Source organism: Hemitrygon akajei, chromosome 18 (assembly GCF_048418815.1).
Source record: "Hemitrygon akajei chromosome 18, sHemAka1.3, whole genome shotgun sequence".
Taxonomy (NCBI): Eukaryota; Metazoa; Chordata; class Chondrichthyes; order Myliobatiformes; family Dasyatidae; genus Hemitrygon; species Hemitrygon akajei.
Genome location: NC_133141.1, coordinates 70059019 through 70085485, shown reverse-complemented (window position 1 = coordinate 70085485; position 26467 = coordinate 70059019). Strand labels below are relative to the sequence as shown.

The window sequence follows — 26467 nt, the reverse complement described above, 5'->3', positions numbered from 1 at the left end:
GTGCAAATTGATAGCATTCCTTGCATTCAACAAGGATTCCCCCACTCAGCGCTGATGTCTCATTATCAGCCCTCCTCCTTTTTTTGGACACCCTGCTCTGTTCTTCCACTTGCTCTGGATCTTTTCATCTCTGAACTACTGAAAATGCCCTGTTGAAGGGTCTCGGCCCGAATTGTCGACTGTTTATTGATTTCCATAGATGTTGCCTGACCTGCTAAGTTCCCCCACCATTTTGTGTGTGTCACTCTTTGTTCATTGTTGTCTGACAGTGAAACACTTCACTCACCACAACACTCATCACTGAACTGGACTCACTTTCACGGCCTCTACAACTCATGTTCTCAGTTTTATTTAGAATATAAATCTCATGGTATTATATATCTGCCACTGTCTGTAAGGACTTCTTCCGTTCTCTCCGTACCGTGTGGATTTCCTTCGGGCGCTCTCATTTCTTCCCACAGTCCAAAGTTGTACCGGTTGGTAGGTTAATTGATCATTATAAATTGACCTGTGATTAGGCTGGGGTTAAATCGGGAGATTGCTGGGCGGCGCAGCTCGAAAGGCCTACTCCGTGCTGTATCTCAATAATAAATAAATATGGTGACATATGTGTACTCTTTGATAATAAATTTACTTTGAAATTTGAACTTTTAAACTTTGAAATGCTTTTGGTTGTCCTGAGGTCATGAAAGGTGCTTTAAAAATGCAAAGCATCTTTAACATACAAAATTGATCCTTCTTCCCATTGAGGAAAGCAGATTAATAGGAGTCTCTGGTCTTTCCATCAGGACATGGTACGTGGCAACAGGTTCAAGACAATCCGCTGGAAGTTCCTGCAGTCCCTGGAAGCACCGAAGCTTGTCCACATCCGCTGTCCTGACATGGTCAGCAAGGGGAATTTGTATGGTCAGGTCACCATCCGATTCCACACGCAGCAGGTATTTTAACAGCCTTCTTTACTGTGACTGATAAATATAGAACATAGAACCACTCCTTAGAACTTGTGAAAGAAATTCCCATGGCATTATTCAAAGAGCAGGAGGACTATTCCTGATTATCCCAGACAATAATTACTCTTCAACCAACAAACAGGTATGTGGTATCTCAGAGTTCAAAGTGCATATATGTCACTATACACAACCCTGCGATTCATTTCCTCGTGAGCATACTCAGAAAATCCAAGAACCATAATGGAATCAATGAAAGCCCAACAGGATGGACAACAAACTGTGCAAATACAAAAGAGAAAGAAAAATAATAAATAAATAAGCAATGAATATGGAGAACATGAGATGAAGAATTCTTGAAAGTGGGTCCATTGGTTGTGGGAACATTTCAATGATGGGGCAAGTGAAGTTGAATAAAGTTATCCCCTTTGGTTTAGGAGCCTGATCTCATCTTGGATGCAGTGTCTTTTAAAAAATTTGAAAACTATGTGAAGAGATACTATATGGGAGATATACTGTAGTATCTTCCATAGAAAGCAGCATCCATCATCAGGAACCCTCACCACCCAGGACATGCTCTCTTCTCACTGCTACCATCAGAAAGAAGGTACAGGAACCTCAGGACCACACCACCAGGTTCAGGAACAGTCATTACCCCTCAACCATCAGGAAGGAGGTACAGGAGCCTCAGGCCCCACACCACCAGGTTCAGGAACAGTTATTACCTCTCAACTATCAGGATGGAGGTACAGGAGCCTCAGGCCCCACACCACCAGGTTCAGGAACAGGTATTACCCCTCAACCATCAGGAAGGAGGTACAGGAGCCTCAGGCCCCACACCACCAGGTTCAGGAACAGTTATTACCCCTCAACCATCAGGAGGGAGGTACAGGAGCCTCAGGCCCCACACCACCAGGTTCAGGAACAGTTAGCACCCCTCAACCATCAGGAGGGAGGTGCAGGAGCCTCAGGCCCCACACCACCAGGTTCAGGAACAGTTATTACCCCTCAACCAACAGGCTCTTGAACCAAAGGGGATAACTTCACTTGCCCCATCACTGAGATGCTTCCACAATCAATAGATTCCGGCAGGCGGAGCGGAGCGGCTCCTGAAGTTCGAAGTCAGGTAGGCAGGCTCCCGGGATTCAGGCAGACAGGTCCTCGGGGTTCAGGCAGACAGGTCCCCTAGGTTCAGGCAGGCAGGCAGACAGACAGGTCTAGGTGGCGATAGGCTAGCGGAGAGCCCTCCCTGGGCGGGCCGCATGTACCCCGGGTAGGGGCGCCTCCCAGGCAGAAACACTGGAGGCCTGGGCACGACGCGGACCCCTAGGCGGGTGCGGGCCTATCCCAGAGTTCAGGCGGAAGAGAAGGAGGGGGCAGAACCTCCGCTGGGCCATGGCAGGTAGGCCAGACCCGCTCGACGGCGGCGAGGGATAGGAACGGGCATCGGTCCAGGTCGACCAACACAACAGCCATGACAGCAGGAAATTCGGAAACGGCCGGCAGACAGCGTGACCAATACTGTGTTCAACTGCGGACTGCTGCAACATTCACAGACTCGGGGTCTTGGACTAGATTTTTTTTTACATTCAATTTTCTTTGACATTGTCAATGACATTCAGTGACAGCACGAAACACAAAACCGAGCGGAGAAGCGCATGGGAGGAAAGGTGGGGGAGCGGACCAACCTGGCAGTACTGGTACGGGCAGAGAAGCATGATGAAGAAGAGGTCTGAGCCCGGGCGGGATAACAGAATGCAGAGACGAGTTCGGAGCCGGCAGGGAAACAGAACAAAATGACCACCCGCCTGGTCCCAGTCCCAAGGCCCCTTATAAACACCTGCAGCTCAATGAGTTACAAGTGTGTCTCCTTGAACCAGGAGGGTCCTAACTAGATCACGGGTGACGGGAGGGACAACTGCAGGACCTGGAGTCCGGAGCCCCCGGACTGGATCAAAACCCGGAACGCGGTTCAGGATCGGAGCCTGACAGGAGAGGAGACAAGAAGGTGGAGGCTTCAAAAGATCAGAATATTTCCAACGTGGATATTGATTCCAACTTGGAGTTTCCAACATAAATAGTTGATAACTAAATCCAATGTGAAATTTGTGAAAAACCTTACTGTAGTAAAATGGGGAATGCATTGACACATGAAGTAGTTAAAGGTAAATAATATTGATGCTTTGAAGGGAAACTAATAAGTACATAAGACAGGAATACAGGAAGATGTGACAACAGATGAAGTGGAATGGGAAAGGATTACACAGGCAATGAATATCCTTACAGACCATATCATGCCAAAAGCCTTGCTTCCATTCTGTGTGTGTATATATATATATAGTTACGAACCCCGTAACTGGGTCACTTACCAGCAAAGGTCCGCTGAAATTTGATGGTACTATTTTTAAACGTTTTTATTTATAAAGGGGCACAAAAGTAAGGTTAATACAAACATTCAGATAATATACGTCGTCAATACTCAATCTAAAGCGCGGGTATAGTAATAATCAACAATAAGAAGTAGCTCTATCGTTTGTCTAGGGGTAAAAATATTGTCCGATGGAAATATCAAAGTCTCTGGAGTTCATGCAGGCTTTTAGCCTTTTGGGGACCGCTGGGTTTCACGTGTTGGAGAGAGAGAGAATTTTTGGTGAGAAAATAAACTTGCCAGCCTTTTGGACTCAAACCATTGAATCGGGAACGTGGGTTCCCCGTTGTCAGTTCGAAGTCCTTTTCGGGGTTATCAGCCACTCGTTCCCCAAGCTAGGGGAACCGAACCACACGTGGCTTCCGAATAGCTTCCTGTTATCACGGGAGCGATGAGCGATGGTGTCTCCTTCTGGTGCGTCGCTGGGGTACTGCCTCCTGCAGTCCCCTTTTTATCTTGACTTGCAGAGTTGTAGATGTCAATCAAGGTGGGGTGATACAATCCCCACCCCACATTGCCCGAGGGTGTGCACGCAGCCCTGATCGCTGGCACGTAGCATAGAGTCGCAATCCACACAGGTGTCTCTAAGAACAATGGTCAAAATCCGTTGCTTTGTATTTCTGAGGATTCTCTCTCATTCCCTGGGTCCCAGACCCGAATTAATAGCGATCTTGCGATTCTCAGGAAGGAGGGGGCTGGGTTCATAACTATATATATATGTGTGTGTGTGTGTGTGTGTATGTGTATATATATATATATATATATATATATATATATATATATATATGTGTATATATATATATATATATATATATATATATTATACAGGACAGTAGAATTCCGGTAAGATGGTGCCTCAGCAGCTTTTATGGGGCCAACAAAAGGTGTTACTGTCTTTTTTTTAAACTTATTTTTTATGATTGCAAGACCCTGTTGGACATTAAGAACTTAAAGTACTGCAGGTCCACCCCATGATGGAGTTGCTCGTTGGCGGAGAAACTGAAGGAGCTAGACTTGGTGCGGATTGTGCTGCTGCCTGCATCTGGCATCGGTGCGTGAGGGCAGTGTGCGGTCCAACAATGAGTGATCATTTCAGTTGCTTTTCTTGTGATCGCAGGACCCTGTTGGACATTGTTGATGTGGAATGCTGCAAGTCTGATTCACTGATTTATTGGCGGAAGCAGGGGCGGATGATGGGGCCAAGCTGTGATGTCATCTGCCCAGGAGAGAGGCGTTGGAGTTGGTGTGCTCCACCAGAGTGCCGGGTGCGGTGTGGCACTGTGTCCAAGATGGAGTCGGTGCTGCCCCACCGACAGAAGACAAGCCATACTGTGTTCAACTGCGGACTGCTGCAACATTCACAGACTCGGGGTCTTGGACTAGATTTTTTTTTACATTCAATTTTCTTTGAAATTGTCAATGACATTCAGTGACAAGTCTTAGATCAGAACACCAGTGCCCAGAAAAGGAAAAGGCTACAGAAAGAGGTGGACACGGCCCAGTCCATTGTTGGCAAAGCCCCCCCCATCATTGAGCACATCAACAAGGACCGCTGTCGCCAGAAAGCAGCGTCCATCTTCAAGGACCCCCATCATCCAGTCCATGCTCTCTTCTCTTTACTATCATCGGGCAGGATGTAAAGTAAAGAAGCCTTGGGTCCCACACCACCAGGTTCAGGAACACTTATTACTCTACAACTATCAGGCTCGCGAACCAGCATGGATGGGAAGGATGGGGAGCTGTAGAAAGGGTGCAGAGGAGGTGCTGCCTGGATGAGAGAGCATGTCTTATGAGGATAGGTTGAGTGAACTAGGGCTTTTCTCTTTGGAGTGAAGGAAGATGGGAGTTGACTTGTGTAGGATGATAATAGGCATAGATCGAATGAGCAGCCAGAGACTTTTTCCTCGGGTGGAAATACCAGGGACATATTTTAAGGTTTTTGGAAGAAAGTATAGCGATGATGTCAGAAGTAGGCCTTTTACACAGAGTGATGGGTGCATGGAACGCGCTGGCAGATACATTAGAAACATTTAAGAAACTCTTAGATAGGCACATGGATGAAAGAAAAATGGAGGGCTTGGAATAGATTAAAAGCTCAGCACAATATCGTGTGCTGAAGAGTTTGTATAGTGCTGTACTGTCCATGTTCTATATGCTATGTTCCCTCTCCAAAAATTGGGTGGTGTGTTGGAGATACATCTCTACCAAAGGAGGTATTAAGTGCTCCTTCCCTCCACTAGCCTGCAGGTCACCCTTGGGCAAGCTGTATCACCTGCTTAGCCCCCACCTCTCCGATCGGGATCACATGAAGCCGTGGGGGCCGGTGGTAGATGGTCGTACGAGCAGCCGGTGCAGATCACAAGTCCTGGTCATGTGACCACTGACACCAGGCTGACAATCTCTGAAGAGTATTGATAATGACCGGGGGTCACCCGTCTGGTAAAGACACTGTCCAGAAGAAGACAATGGCAAACCACTTCTGTAGAGAAATTTACCAAGAACAATCATGGTCGTGGAAAGGCCATGATCCCCTACATCATATGACACAGCACTTAATGATGATGTCATGCAACATGCATATAATGATCTTCAGAAATGATTATCATCCTGAAAAATTAAATATTTCTTTCTCCACAGGTGTTGCCTGACCTGATGAGTGTTTCCTATTTGTTTTGGGCATGAATCTTTAAAAGAAAATAGTATGTTCCAGTCCTGTTAGGATTAAGGCCTTTATTTGTTTTTCTTTCCTGTTAGTGTTTTGAGAGAATCTTTTTTCACGCATGATTGACTTTACTGATCGACTTTGATATTGTTAATGGAAAACTATTAACCACTCTCTCTGACTTCTAGACTTTAGCCATTTATGACCGATTTGGTCGGCTGATGTATGGCAACGAAGACTTACCAAAAGATATCTTGGAGTACGTGGTGTTTGAGAGACACTTAGTCAATCCCTATGGGTCATGGAGAATGCATGGAAAGATTGTACCTGCCTGGGCCCCACCCAAAGATCCTATCATTAAGGTAATTTTGTTGGCTGTTATACCAAGTGTTCAATTATGTAAGCTTATCACCATGGTTGTTCACCTACCTCTGTAACATAAGAATATTTACTCAGTGGCTGGTTTATTAGATACATATGTAATGCAAATATCTAATCACCGATCACTTGGCAGCAACTTAATGCATTAAAGCACGCAGACACGGTCAAGAGGTTCAGTTGTTGTTCAGACCAAACATCAGAATGGGGAAGAAATGTGATCTAAGTGACTTTGACCACGGAATGATTGTTGGTGCCAGTAAATAAGTAGAGTGGCCACTAAGTGCAGGTTGAATGTGACTTTTAAAAAGGAACTGAATCTTACAGTTGACTAAATGTCCCTGATCTTCCAGCCGAACCTTACAGAATGAACTTTTTACACAGTAGAGAATTGGTGACCATACTGTGAAGAGTTTCTGTGTCGTGCATGGCCTTCCCGAACAAAACCGGTTTGTAATACGAGGAATGTCCTAGATTTTGAAAGCAGATGTGAATAACCTAATTTCTGGTGTGTGTCTCAATTGCTCTTGGTTGTAGAAGAGAATGACTTTATTTTTATAAAAGCTTTTGATTGATTGAGTTGCAGAAGAGTTGTTGACACTGGACTCTGTATAATTGTCCCTTAGTTGGTGCGTGTGTTTTGCATCTTTCCTGTACAGTAAGTGAAACGGCTCTGTTGCTGCACAATCCATGCAAAAGGAAGCCGTGCTCTTCAAGTACCTTTCTTGCCTGGCTGACTGCATTTTATCTAAAAATGTTAAATTAAGTAAGTAGCGCGAAAAGAAAACAAAAGTAGTGAACCCATGAACACTTATTTACCTTATAAAATATATATACTTACTGTAATTTACACATTTTTATTATTCTGTATTGCAGTATGTCAGTGATATTAAACCTGATTCTGATCTGCAGTCTATCCTTGCCTGGACATTATATTAACCCTTGCCTTGCTGCAACTTGAACACAGTCGTGATGGAGTTTAACCCCCCCCCCCCCCCCCAAACTAAAGTAATAGTGGACATTTATTAGACCATAAGACGCAGGAGCAGAATTAGGCCATTCAGCCCATCGAGTCTGCTCCACCATTCCATCATGATTGCTTTATTCCTCATAACCCCGATTCTTCTGCCTCTCCCCATAACCTTTGGTGCCTTTACTAATCAAGAACCTCTGAACATCCACTTTAAGTTACTTGGCCTTCATGGCCATCTGTAACAATGAATTGCACAGATTCAGCACCCTCTGGATAAAGAAACTCCTCCTCATCGCCGTTCTGAAAGGATCTCCTATTCCGAGGATGTGCCCTTGGGACGTAGACTCTCCACTTTAGAAAACATCCTCTGCAAGTCCATTCTAACTAGACCTGCTGAGTTCCTCCAGCTTTTCTGTGCATTGCTCAAGATTTCCAGCATCTGCAGGATCATCTCATTTCTTCTGTGTGATAATTAATGCCTAATACGTTTTTTAAAAAAGCAATATTTCAGGCTAACCCATTGTGCAATGGGTACAAGTCACTGAACATTTCACACAAACAGCACAGGTGAAATTTACTGTCTGCCCACCTTTCAACTTCCCAATTTACATAGAAACCTCCTACCTCCAAACCACAGAAAAACCAGCGTTTGATGGAAAAACCCCTAATACAGAGATACTGCATGATCTCAATATACTGAACATACACTCAGTGACCACTTATTAGGTAGCAGAGTGGAACCCGGTGTGGCTTTCTGCTGCTGTAGCCCATCCACTAGAAGATTCGACACGTTGTGCATTGAGAGATGCTCTTCTGCACATCACTGTTGTAACACATGGCTATTGCCTTCCTGTCAGCTTGAACTAGTCTAGCCATTCTCCTCTGAACTCTCTCATTAAGAAGACATTATGTAGGATTGGCATTGATTCCAAAATGAGATAGATGCCACTGGGCCTAGATTCAATGGAGTTTAGACGAACGAGGGGGATCCCATTGAAACCTATTGAATATTGAAAGGCCTAGATAGAGTGGATGTGGAGAGGATGTTTCCTATAGTGGGGGAGTCTAGTACCAGAGGACACAGATAGAGTGGATGTGGTGAGGATGTTTCCTATAGTGGGGGAGTCTAGGACCAGAGGGCACAGATAGAGTGGATGTGGAGAGGATGTTTCCTATAGTGAGGGAGTCTAGGACCAGAGGACACAGATAGAGTGGATGTGGAGAGGATGTTTCCTATAGTGAGGGAGTCTAGGACCAGAGGGCACAGATAGAGTGGATGTGGAGAGGATGTTTCCTATAGTGAGGGAGTCTAGGACCAGAGGACACAGATAGAGTGGATGTGGAGAGGATGTTTCCTATAGTGAGGGAGTCTAGGACCAGAGGACACAGATAGAGTGGATGTGGAGAGGATGTTTCCTATAGTGAGGGAGTCTAGGACCAGAGGACACAGATAGAGTGGATGTGGTGAGGATGTTTCCTATAGTGGGGGAGTCTAGGACTAGAGGACACAGATAGAGTGGATGTGGAGAGGTTGTTTCCTATAGTGGGGAAGTCTAGGACCACAGATAGAGTGGATGTGGAGAGGATGTTTCCTATAGTGGCAGAGTCTAGGACCAGAGGACACAGATAGAGTGGATGTGGAGAGGATATTTTCTATAGTGGGGGAGTCTAGGACCAGAGGACACAGATAGAGTGGATGTGGAGAGGTTGTTTCCTATAGTGGGGAAGTCTAGGACCACAGATAGAGTGGATGTGGAGAGGATGTTTCCTATAGTGGCAGAGTCTAGGACCAGAGGACACAGATAGAGTGGATGTGGAGAGGATATTTTCTATAGTGGGGGAGTCTAGGACCAGAGGACACAGAGAGTGGATGTGGAGAGGTTGTTTCCTATAGTGGGGAAGTCTAGGACCACAAATAGAGTGGACGTGGAGAGGATGTTTCCTATAGTGGGGAGTCTAGGACCAGAGGACACAGATAGAGTGGATGTGGAGAGGATGTTTCCTATAGTGGGGGAGTCTAGGACCAGAGGACACAGATAGAGTGGATGTGGAGAGGATGTTTCCTATAGTGGGGAGTCTAGGACCAGAGGACACAAATAGAGTGGATGTGGAGAGGATGTTTCCTATAGTGGCAGAGTCTAGGACCAGAGGACACAGATAGAGTGGATGTGGAGAGGATATTTTCTATAGTGGGGGAGTCTAGGACCAGAGGACACAGATAGAGTGGATGTGGACAGGATGTTTCCTATAGTGGGGAGTCTAGGACCAGAGGACACAGATAGAGTGGATGTGGAGAGGATGTTTCCTATAGTGGGGGAGTCTAGGACCAGAGGACACAGATAGAGTGGATGTGGAGAGGATGTTTCCTGTAGTGGGGGAGTCTAGGACCAGAGGACACAGATAGAGTGGATGTGGAGAGGATGTTTCCTATAGTGGGTGAGTCTAGGACCAGAGGACACAGATAGAGTGGATGTGGAGAGGATGTTTCCTATAGTGGGGAGTCTAGGACCAGAGGACACAGATAGAGTGGATGTGGAGAGGATGTTTCCTATAGTGGGGGAGTCTAGGACCAGAGGACACAGATAGGGTGGATGTGGAGAGGATGTTTCCTATAGTGGGGGAGTCTAGGACCAGAGGGCACAGATAGAGTGGATGTGGAGAGGATGTTTCCTATAGTGGGGGAGTCTAGGACCAGAGGACACAGATAGAGTGGATGTGGAGAGGATGTTTCCTATAGTGGGGGAGTCTAGGACCAGAGGACACAGATAGAGTGGATGTGGAGAGAATGTTTCCTATAGTGGGGGAGTCTAGGACCAGAGGACACAGATAGAGTGGATGTGGAGAGAATGTTCCCTATAGTGAGGGAGTCTAGGACCAGAGGACACAGATAGAGTGGATGTGGACAGGATGTTTCCTATAGTGGGGAGTCTAAGACCAGAGGACACAGATAGAGTGGATGTGGAGAGGATGTTCCCTATAGTGAGGGAGTCTAGGACCAGAGGACACAGATAGAGTGGATGTGGACAGGATGTTTCCTATAGTGGGGAGTCTAGGACCAGAGGACACAGATAGAGTGGATGTGGAGAGGATGTTTCCTATAGTGGGGGAGTCTAGGACCAGAGGACACAGATAGAGTGGATGTGGAGAGGATGTTTCCTGTAGTGGGAGAGTCTAGGACCAGAGGACACAGATAGAGTGGATGTGGAGAGGATGTTTCCTATAGTGGGTGAGTCTAGGACCAGAGGACACAGATAGAGTGGATGTGGAGAGGATGTTTCCTATAGTGGGGGAGTCTAGGACCAGAGGACACAGATAGAGTGGATGTGGAGAGGATGTTTCCTATAGTGGGGGAGTCTAGGACCAGAGGACACAGATAGAGTGGATGTGGAGAGGATGTTTCCTATAGTGGTGAGTCTAGGACCAGAGGACACAGATAGAGTGGATGTGGAGAGGATGTTCCCTATAGTGGGGGAGTCTAGGACCAGAGGGCACAGATAGAGTGGATGTGGAGAGAATGTTTCCTATAGTGGGGGAGTCTAGGACCAGAGGACACAGATAGAGTGGATGTGGAGAGAATGTTCCCTATAGTGAGGGAGTCTAGGACCAGAGGACACAGATAGAGTGGATGTGGACAGGATGTTTCCTATAGTGGGGAGTCTAAGACCAGAGGACACAGATAGAGTGGATGTGGAGAGGATGTTCCCTATAGTGAGGGAGTCTAGGACCAGAGGACGCAGATAGAGTGGATGTGGACAGGATGTTTCCTATAGTGGGGAGTCTAGGACCAGAGGACACAGATAGAGTGGATGTGGAGAGGATGTTTCCTATAGTGGGTGAGTCTAGGACCAGAGGACACAGATAGAGTGGATGTGGAGAGGATGTTTCCTATAGTGGGGGAGTCTAGGACCAGAGGGCACAGATAGAGTGGATGTGGAGAGAATGTTTCCTATAGTGGGGGAGTCTAGGACCAGAGGACACAGATAGAGTGGATGTGGAGAGAATGTTCCCTATAGTGGAGGAGTCTAGGACCAGAGGGTACAACCTCAGAATAGAAGGATGTTCTTTTGGAACAGAGATGAGGAATTTCTTTAGCTAGAGGGTGGCAAATCTCAAAGGTTCAAGGTTCAATTTAATGTCAGAGAAATGTATACAATATACATCCTGAAATGCTTTTTCTTTACTACCATCCATGAAAACAGAGGAGTGCCCCAAAGAATGAATGACAGTTAAATGTTAGAACCCCAAAGTACCCCCCAGCTCCCACCTCCCGCGCGTAAGCGGCAGCAAAGCAATGTTCCCCCCTCCCCCACCGGCAAAAAAAGCATCGGGACTGCCACCGAGCACTCCAGCGTGAGCAAAGCATTAGGAAAGACACAGACTGCAGTTACCCCAAAGTCTTGGCGTTTCACCCTGTATGCGACATACCACAGGCTCTCTCTCTCTCTCTCTCTCCCTCTCCCTCTCTCCCCCTCTCCCCCTCTCCCCTCTCCCCCTCTCCCCTCTCCCCCTCTCTCTCCCTCCCTCTCTCTCCCTCTCTCCCCCTAATGAGGGAGAAGGAGGTGTCTCCGTTTTCCCAGCGAGCGGGAGACATAACGAACAACTCGCTGGTTTACGGTGTTAAAAGTCCATGACGTTGCTTTTTTTCCGAGCTCTGTGCCTGAAGATCTCAAAGATCCCGGGTCTCCAGATACACAACTGCAGATATCCCGACTCCCCTGAAGACACACGGGTCTCCTGCCATTACACCGACCCTCGATCCGGACTCTTAGGCTGAGCCCTTGGCATGGCAAACAACAACGGCCAGTTATGAAACCCCATGAGTAGGTCCCATTCCCGCAAAGAATTATTTGCATGTGGAGTTACGTGCTGTGAAGGCCATATTCACTCTCTGCTCCAGTATGGTGCACAAGTCTTAGGAACATGAATATAGCTGGGGTGCACAGTAATGTACACAAGCTAACTTATGTATTTATAGTTATTGTGTTTTTTAATTATTATTGTGTTTTTTTTGTTCTGCATCAGATCCAGAATAACAATTATTTTGTTCTCCTTTATACTGTGTACTGGAAATGACGTTAAACTATCTTGAATCTTGAGTAAGCTATAACCCTTTGTTGGTGTCTCAGCTGACTGTGAAGGAAATTCCCATGACATTATTGAAACAGCAAGAAGATTATTCCTGGTAGCCCAGCCAATAATTACCTTTCAACTAACAGACAGATGTATGGTATCTGTTAGTGGAAGCTTGTCTTAAATAGCCTGCAGAATTACTATCTTACAATTGTGAACACTTACATAGAACCCAAAATATGAGCAAGTTACAGTTACACAACAGAAGAACAAGAGAAATATGCATTTCAGAATCAGAATTATGTTTAATATCACCGACATATCTCATGAAATTTGTTGTTATGTGGCAGCAATACATTGCAATACTTAATAAAAACTGATAAAAACTGTAAATTACAGTAAATATATATATATATAAAGTTAAATTAAATAAGTAGTATAAAAAGAGTTAAGAAAAAGTAGTGAGGTAGTGTTCATGGGGTCAATGTCCATTTAGGAATTGGATGACAGAGGGGAAGAAGCTGTTCCTGAATCGCTGAGTGTGTGTCTTCAGGCTCCTGTACCTCCTCCCTGATGGCAGAGGGGAAGAAGCTGTTCCTGAATCGTTGAGTGTGTGTCTTCAGGCTCCTGTACCTCCTCCCTGATGGCAGAGGGGAAGAAGCTGTTCCTGAATCGCTGAGTGTGTATCTTCAGGCTCCTGTACCTCCTCCCTGACGGCAGAGGGGAAGAAGCTGTTCCTGAATCGCTGAGTGTGTGTCTTCAGGCTCCTGTACCTCCCCCCTGATGGCAGAGGGGAAGAAGCTGTTCCTGAATCGTTGAGTGTGTGTCTTCAGGCTCCTGTATCTCCTCCCTGATGGCAGAGGGGAAGAAGCTGTTCCTGAATCGTTGAGTGTGTGTCTTCAGGCTCCTGTACCTCCTCCCTGATGGCAGAGGGGAAGAAGCTGTTCCTGAATCATTGAGTGTGTGTCTTCAGGCTCCTGTACCTCCCCCCTGACGGCAGAGGGGAAGAAGCTGTTCCTGAATCATTGAGTGTGTGTCTTCAGGCTCCTGTACCTCCTCCCTGACGGCAGAGGGGAAGAAGCTGTTCCTGAATCGTTGAGTGTGTGTCTTCAGGCTCCTGTACCTCCTCCCTGATGACAGAGGGGAAGAAGCTGTTCCTGAATCGTTGTGTGTGTGCCTTCAGGCTCCTGTACCTCCTCCCTGATGGCAGAGGGGAAGAAGCTGTTCCTGAATCGTCGAGTGTGTGCCTTCAGGCTCCTGTACCTCCTCCCTGATGGTAGCAATGAGATTAGGGCATGTCTTGGGTGTCCTTAAAGATCGCTCCTTGCAGATGTCCTGGATGCTGGGGAGGTTAGTGCCCATGATGGAGCTGACTGAGTTCACAACTTTCTGAACCTTACTTCGATCCTGTGCAGTGCCCCCCCCCATACCACAGTGATGCAGCCAGTTAGAATTCCCTCCACGGTACATCTATAGAAATTTCCAAGTGTCTTTGGTGACATTCCAAATCTCCTCAAACTCCTAATGACATATAGCCGCCATCATTCAGTGATATCTTCCATTTTGCTAATAAAAATCATTTTATACTTGAAGATAGGCTGAGCCAGCTAGGGTTTTTCTCTTTGGAGTGAAGGAGGATGAGAGGTGTACAAGATGATCTTTCTTTTCTGCTATTTGTGCAATTTGTTCGTGGTGCTTCAGTGCAGATTGGCTCTGCAGACTGCAGCCAATAAATGACACGGTGCTAAATTGAACTGAACTGAACTAAAATGAACATTCCTAGACCATTTTGAGGACTGTGGTTTGAAAGTGTGTTACTCACTTTTTTACTGTTTGCGTGATCTGTTCTTTTTCTCATGCATTGGGTGTTGGAACGGGTTCCATGGTGTTTCTTTGTTTCTGCAGGAGGGTGAATTTCTGTATGCATACTTTGATAATAAATGTACTTTGAATCTTTGATAAGAGACACAGATCAAATAGAGAGCTAGAGACTTTTTCCCAGGGTGGAAATGGCTAAAACGAGGGTGTATATTTTTCAGGTCAAGTAGGGATGTCAGAGGTAAGTACACAATAGAATGCATTGCCAGGCATGCTGATCCAGGCAGGTACATTAAAGACATTTAAGAGACTCTTAGACATGTGGATGTTAGAAAAATGGAGGGTGATGTGGGAAGGAAGGGTTAGATTGGTCTCAGCACAAGAGGGCCTGTACTGTGCTGTAGTGGTCTTTGTTCTGTGAGTGTTTGCAATTGTAATATGATAATTCTGCAGCCTTTTTAAGAGAGCTCCCCTAGAAAATGTCCGTTGGTTGAAAGGTAATTATTAGCTGGATTCCAGGGATAATCCTCTTGCTTGAATAATGCCAGGGGAATTCCTTTCACGATTATCTGAGACGCCAAGATGGCTTACTCATCTGACATGCATCGCTTGCAGTGGTAGTTGGTCCCTCAGTAATGAGTACAGGCCCTTCAGCCATGATGTTGTGCTGACCTTTTAACCTATTCTTAAAATCAATCCCTCCATTTTTCTGTCATCCATGTGCCTATCTAAAAGTCTCTTAAATATCCCTAATGTATCTGCCTCCACCACTACCCCTGGCAGCATATTCCATACACCTACCACTCTCTGTGTAAAAGCCCGAATTCTGACATCCCGTCTATACCGTCCGAACACCTTAAGATTATGTCCCCTCGTATTCAGCCATTTCCACTCTGGAAAAAAGTCTCTGGCTCTCCACTCGATCAATGCCTTTCATCATCTTGTACACCCCTATTAAGTCATCTCTCATCCTCCTTTGTTCTAGAGAAAAAATTCCTAGCGCACTCAACCTATCCTCATAAGACACCCTCTCTAATCCAGGCAGCATCCTGGTAAATCTACTCTGCACCCTCTCTAATCCAGGCAGCATCCTGGTCAATCTCCTCTGCACCCTCTCTAAAGCTTCCACATACTTCCTATAATGAGGTGACCAGAACTGAACACAATACTCCCAAGTGTGGTCTAACCAAAGCTTTATAGAGCTGCAACATTACCTTTGAATTCAGTGTCCTGACTAATGAAGACCAAACGCATTTTAAACCACCTGATCAACTTGTGTGGCAATTTTGAGGGACCCCAATGTTCCTCTGCTCCTCCACACTGCTAATAAGGTCCCTGTATTCTGCCTTCAAATTTGACCTTTGAAAGTGAATCACTTCACACTTTGCCAGATTGAACTCCATCTGCCGTGAGTTAGTGTGTCAGGTAAGATTTTGTGCTCTCGTCTGTACATTGAAGCTAGAAGCCAAGACTGACTTGGGTGTAAGAAATCTACAATTACAGTGGCGGATTTCTTTAAAACCTGAACCCATGTCTTTAAAATATTCCATATAATATAGGATGGATAATGGAGTTACTTTAGAATTCTATTCTTGCTCTGTAAAGCAGGAAATATGAAAAATATTTAATAATTTCGGTGATGGAAATGATAATCTTGTCTTGTTTTTTTTTTAAACACCAGACCATTATGATTCCTGGACCCAAGCTGCAGCCATGGGAAGAGTTTGAAGCAAAGAATATTGAGATTCCGAAAGCTGAACCTGTGCAGTGGAGTAAGTGAGAAGTCCTGCGGGGAGACACAAACGGATCGAAAACATTTCTCCATTGCTGTTTGTGCTGGGACATTGTATTTTGAGGAACAAGTTAAATTTATGTGCAACCTGTATGTACTCTGCATTAACTGGCCCTCCGAGACAAATAACCACGCATGGAGCTGGTACAGTACAAAGCAGAATCAGAATAATAAATTGTCATGTTCGTATGTTGTGAAACTTGTTTTGGGGTAGCAGTACAGTGCAAAAATAGTGAGGAAGTGTTCATGGACCATTCAGAAATCTGACTTTAATCCGCTTTGGTTTTTCATCAGAATTTATTATTTAGTCCAAGTCCAATCCCAGCACAAGTTTATTTCTCTTGTTAATTTTCAGACTCCGATTTACTTATCACATGTGCATACAGTGAGTGTGTCGTTTTTGTGTTAACAACCAGACACCTAAAGACAGCCCTCAAGCATTGCCAGACCACAATACTCAGCAAAACAGCACAAGCAGCAACAACCAAAAGAAAACTCAACGCAGTTTTCCACCTTGCCACCCCACAACCCACTCACACACACAGTCTTTCAACCTCAAGGTACGACTCCATTCCTAGGCTGCAGACTCACAGGCAGTGGGCCTCCAGTCTCTGCCCTGGCCTAGACTTGCAGAAATCAGGCCTCCAACCTGCAGTCCCTGGCCTGGGCTCACAGACGTCAGGCATCCAACCTCCACTCACAGGCCTAGACCTGCAGAAATCAGGCCTCTGACCTCCATTCCCCGGCCAAGACTTGGAGAAATTTGGCCTTTGACCTCCACTCCCTGGCTAGGACAAGCAGAAATCAGGCCTCTGACCTCCAGTCCCTGGCCTAGACTTGCAACATTGGACCTCCCACCTCCAGAGGAGACGACCCAGAGACATTGGGCTTTAGGTCTCTACCTCTGGACTCCTGAGCAATCTGCAGGAAATGGTATCTGACAGCTTAGAGCTTAAGATGTACAGACTGACATCATAAAACCTACAGAGGGCCACTTCCCTAGCTGGTCTTCATACCAAGAGCACTGGTGTGTTTGTAGTGATTCATCGCTGATGCATTCAAATTTTTGTAGGTAGCTGTCTGCAGATCATGGCATTCAAGATTCAAAAGCTTTATTGTCATTCCAACCATACATCAGCTCTGCAGGGCAGAATGAGAGCGTTTCCCAGGAGCAAGTGCAATCATAACATAACAAACGCAACAATAAATAGTAAACACGACAATAAATAGTAAACACAACAATAAATAGTAAAACACAACGATAAATAGTAAACACAACAGCCACATGTCGGTTAAAATCAAGTTAAAAGTGTCCAAAGCAGAGTCAGGTAGAGCAGCTATTTAGCAGTCTGACTGCCTGTGGGAGGAAGCTGTTTAGTAGCCTTGTGGTTTTTGTTTTGATGCTCCTGTAACGTTTGCCTGATGGCAGAAGAACAAACAGTTCACGGAGAGGGTGTGAGGGGTCTTTAATGATGTACCGTGTCTTCTGGAGGCATCGACTCTGAAAGAGGTCTTGGACAGAAGGTAGGGAGACCCCAATAACCTTCTCTGCTCCCCTAAACACCCTCTGCAAGGCTTTTTTATTACCCTCTTCCTCCTTTTTCAATTCCCCATTCTGGTCTCTTCTTGCCCCTTCCTTCCCTTCTCCTCACCTGCCTATAACATCCCCAGGTGCCCCTCCTCTTTCCCTTTCTCCATTGGTCTACTCTCCTCTCCAATCAGATCCCTGCTCCTTCGGCTCTTTACCTTTTCCACCTATCACCTCACAGCTTCTCACTTCATTCCAACCTACCCACCTTCCCCATTCACCTAGCTTCACGTATCACCTCACAGCTTATATTTCCTGCCCTCCCCCACCTTCTTATTCTGGTTACTGCCCCCTTCCTCTCCAGTCCTGATGTAGGGTCTCAGCCCAAAACATCAACTGTTTATTCTTCTGCAAAGATGCTGCCTGACCTGCTGATTATTCTTCTGCAAAGATGCTGCCTGACCTGCTGAATTCACCAGCATTTTGTGTCTTGATTCTGGTTTGGTTTTCACTATATTCTGTACAGATGGTGAGTAATCACAGATGAGTTTGTAGTCTGAAGGAACAAAAACAAGGCTGACATGATGTCTCATTGATGTGGCTGGCAGACACTAAGGTGTGATGTCAGCCCTATAACATTCAATAAATGATGTTAATTACAGTTCTTGGGTTTGTAGTACACGTGGTATTTATTTATTGGGATATAACGCGGAGTAGGCCCTTCTGCCAAGCAACCCCCTATTTAACCCAGCCTAACCACGGGACAATTTACAATGACCAATTAACCTACCAACTGGTACGTTTTTGGACTGTGGGAGGAAACCAGAGCACCCAGAGGAAACCCACGTGATCATAGGGAGAATGTACAAGCTCCTCACAGCCAGTGGTGGGAATTGAACCCGGGTCGCTGGTACTGTAAAGCATTGTGCTAACCACTGTTATTTGTCCCAGGACCTCAATGAATGGTATACACTCGTGAGTTTGAACCCAACAATCTGCCTGGAGCTCAAAGCCTTGCTCCAGCAAGGAAATTCTTAGTCATTACAGAGATCCACGACTTGAACTCGTGACCACCTGAGTCTTGGCTGCCACATGAGACCACTGGAAGGACAGAACTTCTAACATAGGCTCACTACTACATCAAAGCAGGAAAATCAGATTCATTATCACTGACATGTAGAGTCATAGAGCACATCAGTACAGAGACAAGCCCTTCAGCCCATCTAGTGTCTGCCAAACTATTATTCTACCGACCCAAACTTCTAAATGTTAAAATTGAATTCGCATCCACCACTTCCACTGGCAGCTCGCTCCACACTTGTGTCACCCCTCAGGTTCGCATTAAGTATTTCACCTTTTGCCCTTAACCCATGACCTCTCGTTCTAGTCTCACCCAACCTCGGTGGAAAAAGCCTGCTTGCATTTACCCTAACTATGTCCTATCTCTATCTACAGTATATGTCATGAAATTTGCTGTTTTGTGGCAGGAGTATGCACAATAGATAAAAATGATTATAAATTACAATAAGTAGGTTAATAGTGCAAAAAGAGAGTGTTGGCGCATGGTCTAGTGGATAAGGCATTGGTCTAGTGATCTGTAGGTCACTGGTTCGAGCCTCAGCTGAGGCAGCGTGTTGTGTCCTTGAGCAAGGCACTTAACCACACATTGCTCTGTGACGACACCGGTGCCAAACTGCTTGGGTCCTAGTGCCCTTCCCTTGGACAACATCGGTGGCGTGGAGAGGGGAGACTTGCAGCTTGGGCAACTGCCGGTCTCCCATACAACCCTGCCCAGGCCTGCGCCCTGGAAATCTTCCAAGGCGCAAATCCATGGTCTCACGAGACTTAACGGGTGCAAAAAGAGAACGTGTTTATGGGTTCATTGACTGTTCAGAAGTCTGATGGGAAAGTGGAAGAAACTGTTTCTAAAACATTTTGTGTGGTCTTCAGGCTCCATAATGGTCATAACGAGAAGAGGGCATGTCCCGAATGGTGAGAGTCCCTTCTTGAGGTGTCAACTTTTAAAGATGTCCCCCATGGTGGAGAGGCTAGTGCCTGTGATGGAGCTGGTTGAGTTTACAACCCTCTGCAGATGTGATCATCAGTCCCCAAACTCCTACCATGCTCAAATCAGTGCAGAATGGGTAAAGAATTGGCAGATGGGATACAATATAGGGAAGTGTATTGTCATGCATTTTAGTAGGAGGAAGAAAGGTCCCGAAGGGTCTCAGCCCGAAACGTCGACAGTGCTTCTCCCTATAGATGCTGCCTGGCCTGCTGTGTTCCACCAGCATTTTGTGTGTGATGATGTAATGTTGAGGCTTTATAAAGCACCAGTGAGGCCTCACTTGGAGTATCCTGAGTTGTTTTTGGCCCCTTATTTAAGAAAGGAAGTGCTGACGTTGGAGCGGGTTCAGAGGAGGTTCACGAGAATGATTCCAGGAATGAAAGGGTTACTATATCAGCAGCAATCAGAGGCTCTGGTCCTGAACTCACCGGAATTTGGAAGCGTGGGTGGGTGGGGGGGGGGCGTGCGGATCTTACTGAAACCTATCAAATTTTGAAAGACCCAGATAGATTGGAAGTGAAGAGGATGTTTCTCTTGGTGGGAGAGTCTAGAGCCAGAGGGCACAGCCTCAGAATAGAAGGGCATCCATTTAGAACAGGTAAGGATGAATTTTTTTAGCCAGTGGGTGGTGAGTCTGGAATTCGTTGTCACAGGCTGCTGTGGAGGCCAGGTCACTGGGTGCATTTAAGGCAGAGGTTCATAGGTTCTTGATTAGTCAAGGTGTGAAAGGATCTGGGAGAAGGCAGGAGAATGGGGTTGAAAGGAAAATGGATCAGCCATGATGAAATGGGGGAGCAGACTCGATGGGCCGAATGGCCTAATTCTGCTCCTGTGTCTTGCCTTGTAAGAATGTGACATTTCCAAGAAACTGGTGATTGTCAATACTTCCTTTACCAGTTTCCTGAGATTAGTTGATAATATCTAAGTGATTGTTGGAGCAACTTATTTTACTGGCAGTGTTCAAGGTCAAAATCACTCCACATTCAAAGACTTCAGGCTGGAAACTTGTAGGAACACATTTCAGAATCATGGGGGGTGCTGGCTTTCAAGTGAGAAATGCACTGGCTGTGTGAATTTATTCAAAGCACAGTCTGCTTGCAATCTGTCAACAGAATGTAACTTGTGCTTACTGATCCGATGGCTTCAAGCTGAGTTTGCATTTATAAATTTTTTTTAACAGATGATACAAGGATCTTGGGGTCCACATCCATAGATCCCTCAAAGTTGCTGTGCAGGTTGATAAGACTGAAGATGGATGTGAAGAGGATGTTTCCTTTAGTGGGGGAGTTTGAATATGTTTTTAATTAGTAAGAGGGTGAAAGGATATAGGGATAAGGTAGGAGAATGAGGCTGAGAGGGAAATGGATCAGCCATGATGGAATAGTAGAGCAGACTCAATGGGCTGAATGGTCTAATTCTGCTCCTATGTCTTATGGTCTAAGATTCAAATCTATTTATATGATTGGGCAGTTAAGGAGGCATGTGATATGGTGTTGACCTTCATTAAATCAGGGGAATAGGGTGCCACAGTAGTGTAGTGGTTAGCACGATGTTATTACATCTTGGGGCATCAGATTTTGGAGTTCATCTCTGCACCATTTTGTCCATTCTCCCAATGACCGCATGGCTTTCTTCCAGGTACTCCGGTTTCCTCCCACAGTCCAAAGATTAGTAGGTTAATTGGTTATTGTAAATTATCCTGTGATTAGGCTCGGGTTAATAGGTGGGTTGCTGGGGCAGTGCGACTTGTTGGGCTGGAAGTATCACTAAATTAGGTAAATAAATAAAATTAAAGTTCAAGGCACGTGAGCTAATGTTGCAGAAATGTTAAATTCAAGACTGTCAGGGGCAATAGTGAGTGCAATTGCCATTACTAGGGAGAAGGTGCTTGGGAAACTGAAAGATCTGAAGGTAGATAAGTCACCCTGACCAGATGGTTCTGAAAGAGATTATGGATGTCGTGGTAAGGATCGCTAGATCCTGGAGGGCTGGGAACTCCACTCTTCAAGAAGGGAAGGAGGCCGAAGAAAGGAAATTATAGACCAGTTAGCCTGACCTCAGTGGTTGGGAAATCTTGTCTGAGAAATCTGTTGAAATTCTTTGAGGAAATAACAGGCAGGATAGGCAAAGGAGAGTTAATGGATGTTGTGTACTTGGATTTTCAGAAGGCCTTTGACAAGGTGCCGCACGTGAGGCTGATTAACAAGATAAGAACCCATGGTATTACAGGAATGATACTAGCATGGATAGAAGATTGGCTGACTGGCAGGAGGCAAAGAGTGGGAATAAAACTGTTTGGCTGGTGGTGACTGACTAGCGGTGTTCCGCAGGGATCGGTGTTGGGACTACACACAACATTCATGTTTCCCTGGAAAGACAGGCACCTGCAGATTGACTTGGACAGATCGGGAGAATGAGCAAAGAAGTGGAGATGGAACTTAGTTTAGGGAAGTGTATGGTCATTGCTTTGGTAGAAGGACTAAAGGCATAGACAATTTTCTAACTGGGAAGAAAATTCAGAAATCAGAAGTGAGTCAACTTGGGAGTCCTTGTGCAGGATTCCCTAAAGGTTAACTTGCAGGTTGAGTTGGTGGTAAGGGAAGCAAATACAATGTTAGCATTCATTTCGAAAGGACTAGTATATAAGAGCAAAGATGTGATGATGAGGCTTTATTAGACTTTGGCCAGACCACACTTGGAGAACTGTGAGCAGTTTTGAGTCCCTTATCTAAGAAAATATGTGCTGGAATTGGAGAGGGTCCAGAGGAGGTTCATGAGAATAATTCTGGGAATGAAAGGGTTAATGTACATGTGAGGAGCGTTGATGTCCCTGGGTCTGTGCTTCCTGGAGTTTAGAAGAATGATAGGGAATCTCACAGAAACCTATGGAATATTGAAAGGCCTAGATAGAGTGGATGTGGAAAGGATGTTTCCTATAATGGAGGAATCTAGGACCAGAAGGCAGAGACTCAGAAAAGAGGGATGTCCATTTAGAACAGAGATGAGGAGGAATTTCTTTAGCCAGAAAGTAGTGAACCTGTGGAATTCATTGCCACAGACAGCTTTGGAAGCCATATCATTGAGTATATTTAAAGCAGTGGTTGATAGGTCCTTGATTAGTCAGGGTGTCAGTAGTTATTGGGAGAAGGTAGGAGAATGGGATTGAGGGGGATAATAAATCAGCCATGATGGAATGGTGTAGAAGAATTGATGGGCCAAATGGTCTAATTCTGTTCCTATCTTTTAAAGTTCTTTAAGACACTGGTTAGACCACACTTGGAATATTGTGTTCAGTTCTGGTCACATCTTTATAAGAAGGATGTGGAAGCTTTAGAGAAAGTGCAGAGCAAATTTACCAGTATGTTGCCTGGATTAGAGAGCATGTCTTATGAGGGGTAGGTTGAGCGAGCTGGGGCTTTTCTCTTGAGTGAAGGAGGATGAGAGGTGACGATAGAGGTGTACAATATAAAAAGAGACGTAGATCGAAAGGAGAGCCAGAGACTTTTTCCTCGTGTGCAAATGGCATATATAAAGGAGCATAATTTTAAGGTGATTGGAGGACATTATTGTGGTCAGAGGTGGGTGTTTTACACAGAGAGTAGTGGGTGTGTGGAATACCCTGCAAGGGATGATGGTAGAGGCAGGTACATTGGAGATATGTTAAGAAAATCTTAGGCATGTGGATGATTGAAAAATGGAGAGCTGTGTAGGAGGGAAGGGTCTTGGAGAAGATTGAAAGGTTGGCACAACATCATGGGCTGGGCTGTGCTGTAATGTTCTCTGTTTTATAGGAACACGTGAACGGAAAGCAGCAGCACCAAGCCACGTTGGCGGGAGGGACTGAGAGGCTGCTCAGAAGATGGCTTCTGAGGAGCTTCAAGGAAGGGGGAGAAGTGTTGAGGTTGAGGGAGGTAATTCCAGATCTTGGCATCTGGAGATGAGGCCATTAATTTATATATACAGCTGATTTATTTTCCTTATCAATGCCATTCTCCTCATAACCTTTGACGCCCTGAATAATCAAGAACCGAGCAACTTCTGCTTTAAATACACTCAGGGGACTTATCTACCTTTCAGCTTCACAAGCACCTTGTCCTTCGTAATAGCAGCTACACTCACTTCTGCCTCCTGACACACTTGAATTTCTGGCATTCTGCTAGTGTCTTCCACAGTGAAGACTGTTGCAAAATATTAAGTTTGTCCGCCGTTTCCTTGTCCCCCATTACTACCTCTCCAGCATCGTTTTCCAGCAGTCCAATATCCACTCTCGCATCTCTTTTACTCTGTGCAAATCCCTTAGCCACCTATATATATCCATAGCTAGGGTGCCTAAGACTTTTATCAACGTGGGGCGGAGAACATTTGTAAATCTGGGAGCAGCACAGGATGTTGGGAACAGTGAAGGTGCAGCACTGCAGGAGAGGTGTGGGACAGGTGGGTGAGAAGGAGTGCTGGGGTGGGGGGGGGGGGAAGGTGGTATAGAGGGTACATACACACGCAATCCTCAGAAACCAGGCAAGGTCATTTGATTCCAAACAATTGGTTTATTGATCATTACAGAATGTCTCTCTGGTGCTTCCCACTCCCTCCCCTCTCCCTTCCCCTTTCCCCAACCATGATTCCCCTCTCCCTGCCCCCTTCCCACTCTCAGTTCACAATAGAGACCCAGATCAGAATCAGGTTTATCATCACTTACACATGTCATGAAATTTGTTTTTTTTGTGGCAGCAGTACAGTGCATTACATGAAATCACTACAGTACTGTGCAAAGGTCTTAAGCACCCAATCTATATATACGTGCCTAACACTTTTGCATGGTACCATATATTTGAAAAGAAACTTTCCATATCCTCTTACATATTATGGGGCCATGAACGTGATTCAAGTCAGGGGTTGGAGTCCTGAATTTGAGCAGCACAAGAATGTCGCAGGTTGTACACTGCAGGAGGTTACACCGATAGGGAAGAGTGTGAGTCCAACAGAAAACTTCAAAAAAAGGGGGATTTTAAAATCAAGACAGCTGTAAGTAGGATCCACTCCCCTATGACCCGTTCCCCTTTAAACCTTTATCCGCCATATACGTTTACATCTGGGAGACCTGCAGCTTCCCAGATAACCACATCTGCACCAGGTGCAGCCCCTCAGAGAACGTGTTAAGGGCCTGGAGCTGTAGCTCGATGACTTCTGGCTCATTTGGGAGACCGAGGAATCCTCAGAACAGAAAGATGTCCCTTTACAACGGAGATGAGGAGGAATTTCTTTAGCCAGAGGGTGGTGAATCTGTGGAATTCATTGCCACAGGCAGCTGTGGAGACCAAGTCATTGGGTACATTTAAGGCAGAAGTTGATAGATTCTTGATTAGTCAAGGTGTGAAAGGATATGGGGAGAAGGCAGGAGATTGGGGCTGAGAGGGAAATGGATCAGCCATGGTGAAATGGTGGAGCAGACTCAATGGGCCAAATGGCCTCATTCTGCTCCTGTAACTAACGTTCTTGCGTGTCACAGGTTGTATGCTGCAGGAGGTTACACAGACGGGAGATAAAGATTAACAATTAGTTTTATTTGTCACATGTATGTTGAAACATACCGTGAAATGCATCGTTTGTGTCAAATCAGCGAGGATTGTGCTGGGGTCAGCCAGCAAGTGCTTCGGCTAACACAGCATGTTCACAACTTTCTAACCCTGACTCATCTGTCTTTGGAGTGAGGGAGGAAACCCATGTGGTCATGGTGCGAACGTATGAACTTACAGGGAATTGAACCCCGATCACTGGTGCTGTAAAGGTGAGTAGCCAACAGGAAACTTCAAATAAGCTGGGAATTTTAAAATCAGGACAGCTATATGTGGGGAACACCCCCCTCTTATCCTCCTTTCTCCTCTATCTCATTGGTCGCATTGCCCCTTTTCCCTGTCCTTCCCCCTCACATCACCCTTCCTCTGGTTGCCCTCCCCATCTCCTCCCCTTTCTCCCACCTTCAGTCCTTCGTCAATATTTGAGAAAAGTTTGGCTTGTCCATCGAAGACAAAAGTTAGTGGTTAAAGGTCTGTAATTAGTGGAGTTCCACAGGGACCTCTGCTGTTGCAGATGTATATAAATGGCCTGGATGAAAGTGTAGATGGTGGGTGGGGTAATATTTGAGGAAATCTGTAGATGTTGGAAATCCAGGCGACACACACAAGATGCTGGAGAAACTCAGCAGGTCAGGCATTTCAATTCTACTTCCCATTCCCATTCTGACATCAGTCAATGGCCTCCATTACTGCCACGATGAGGCCACTCTCAGGTTGGAGGAGCAACACCTCATATTCCGTCTAGCATCAACCTGATGGCATGAACATCGATTTCTTGAAGTTTCAGTAATTACCCCCCCCCCCCCCCACCTTCACCATTCTCATTCCTGTTCCCTCTCTCACCTCATCTCCTTACCTGGCTATCACCTCCCTCTGATGCTCCTCCTCCTTCCCTTTCTCCCATGGTCTTCTACCCTCTCCTATCAGATTCCCCCTTCTCCAGCCCTTTATCTTTCACCAATTGACTCCCCAGCTCTTTACTTCACCCCCTCCTCTCCCAGTTTCACCTATCACTTTGTATTTCTTCATCCCCTCCCCCCACCAACTTGCACTAACTTCTCATCTTTTTTCCCCAGTCTCAGTCCAAAATGTCAACTGTTTACTCTTTTCTATAGACACTGCCTGGCCTGCTGAGTTCCTCCAGCATTTTGTGTGTTTTGCTTGGGTGGGTTCATGACCTCTATTTGTAGTCCCACCCAGCCTCAGAGGAAAACCCTGCTTGCATTTCCC

The 26467-nt window shown here is 45.7% G+C and overlaps 1 protein-coding gene and 1 long non-coding RNA gene across 2 annotated transcripts in view; one reads left to right on the top strand and one right to left on the bottom strand.

The window, feature by feature from the left end:
* mrpl45 (mitochondrial ribosomal protein L45) overlaps nt 1-16257 on the top strand; it is a 58427-nt gene extending 42170 nt beyond the window's left edge. The window contains exons 6-8 of the mRNA XM_073071781.1: nt 789-938; nt 6226-6399; nt 15958-16257. Coding sequence (XP_072927882.1) covers nt 789-938; nt 6226-6399; nt 15958-16056 — 423 coding nt within the window. The 3' untranslated portion in view covers nt 16057-16257. The remainder of the gene's footprint in view (nt 1-788; nt 939-6225; nt 6400-15957) is intronic.
* Nucleotides 16258-17699: 1442 nt separating this feature from the next.
* Nucleotides 17700-18252, bottom strand: LOC140741505 (uncharacterized). Its single transcript, XR_012102073.1, has 2 exons — nt 18060-18252; nt 17700-18024 (listed from the first exon to the last, which is right to left on the bottom strand). It is a non-coding gene; the product is annotated as an uncharacterized lncRNA (long non-coding RNA).
* Between the last annotated feature and the right edge of the window lie 8215 nt (nt 18253-26467).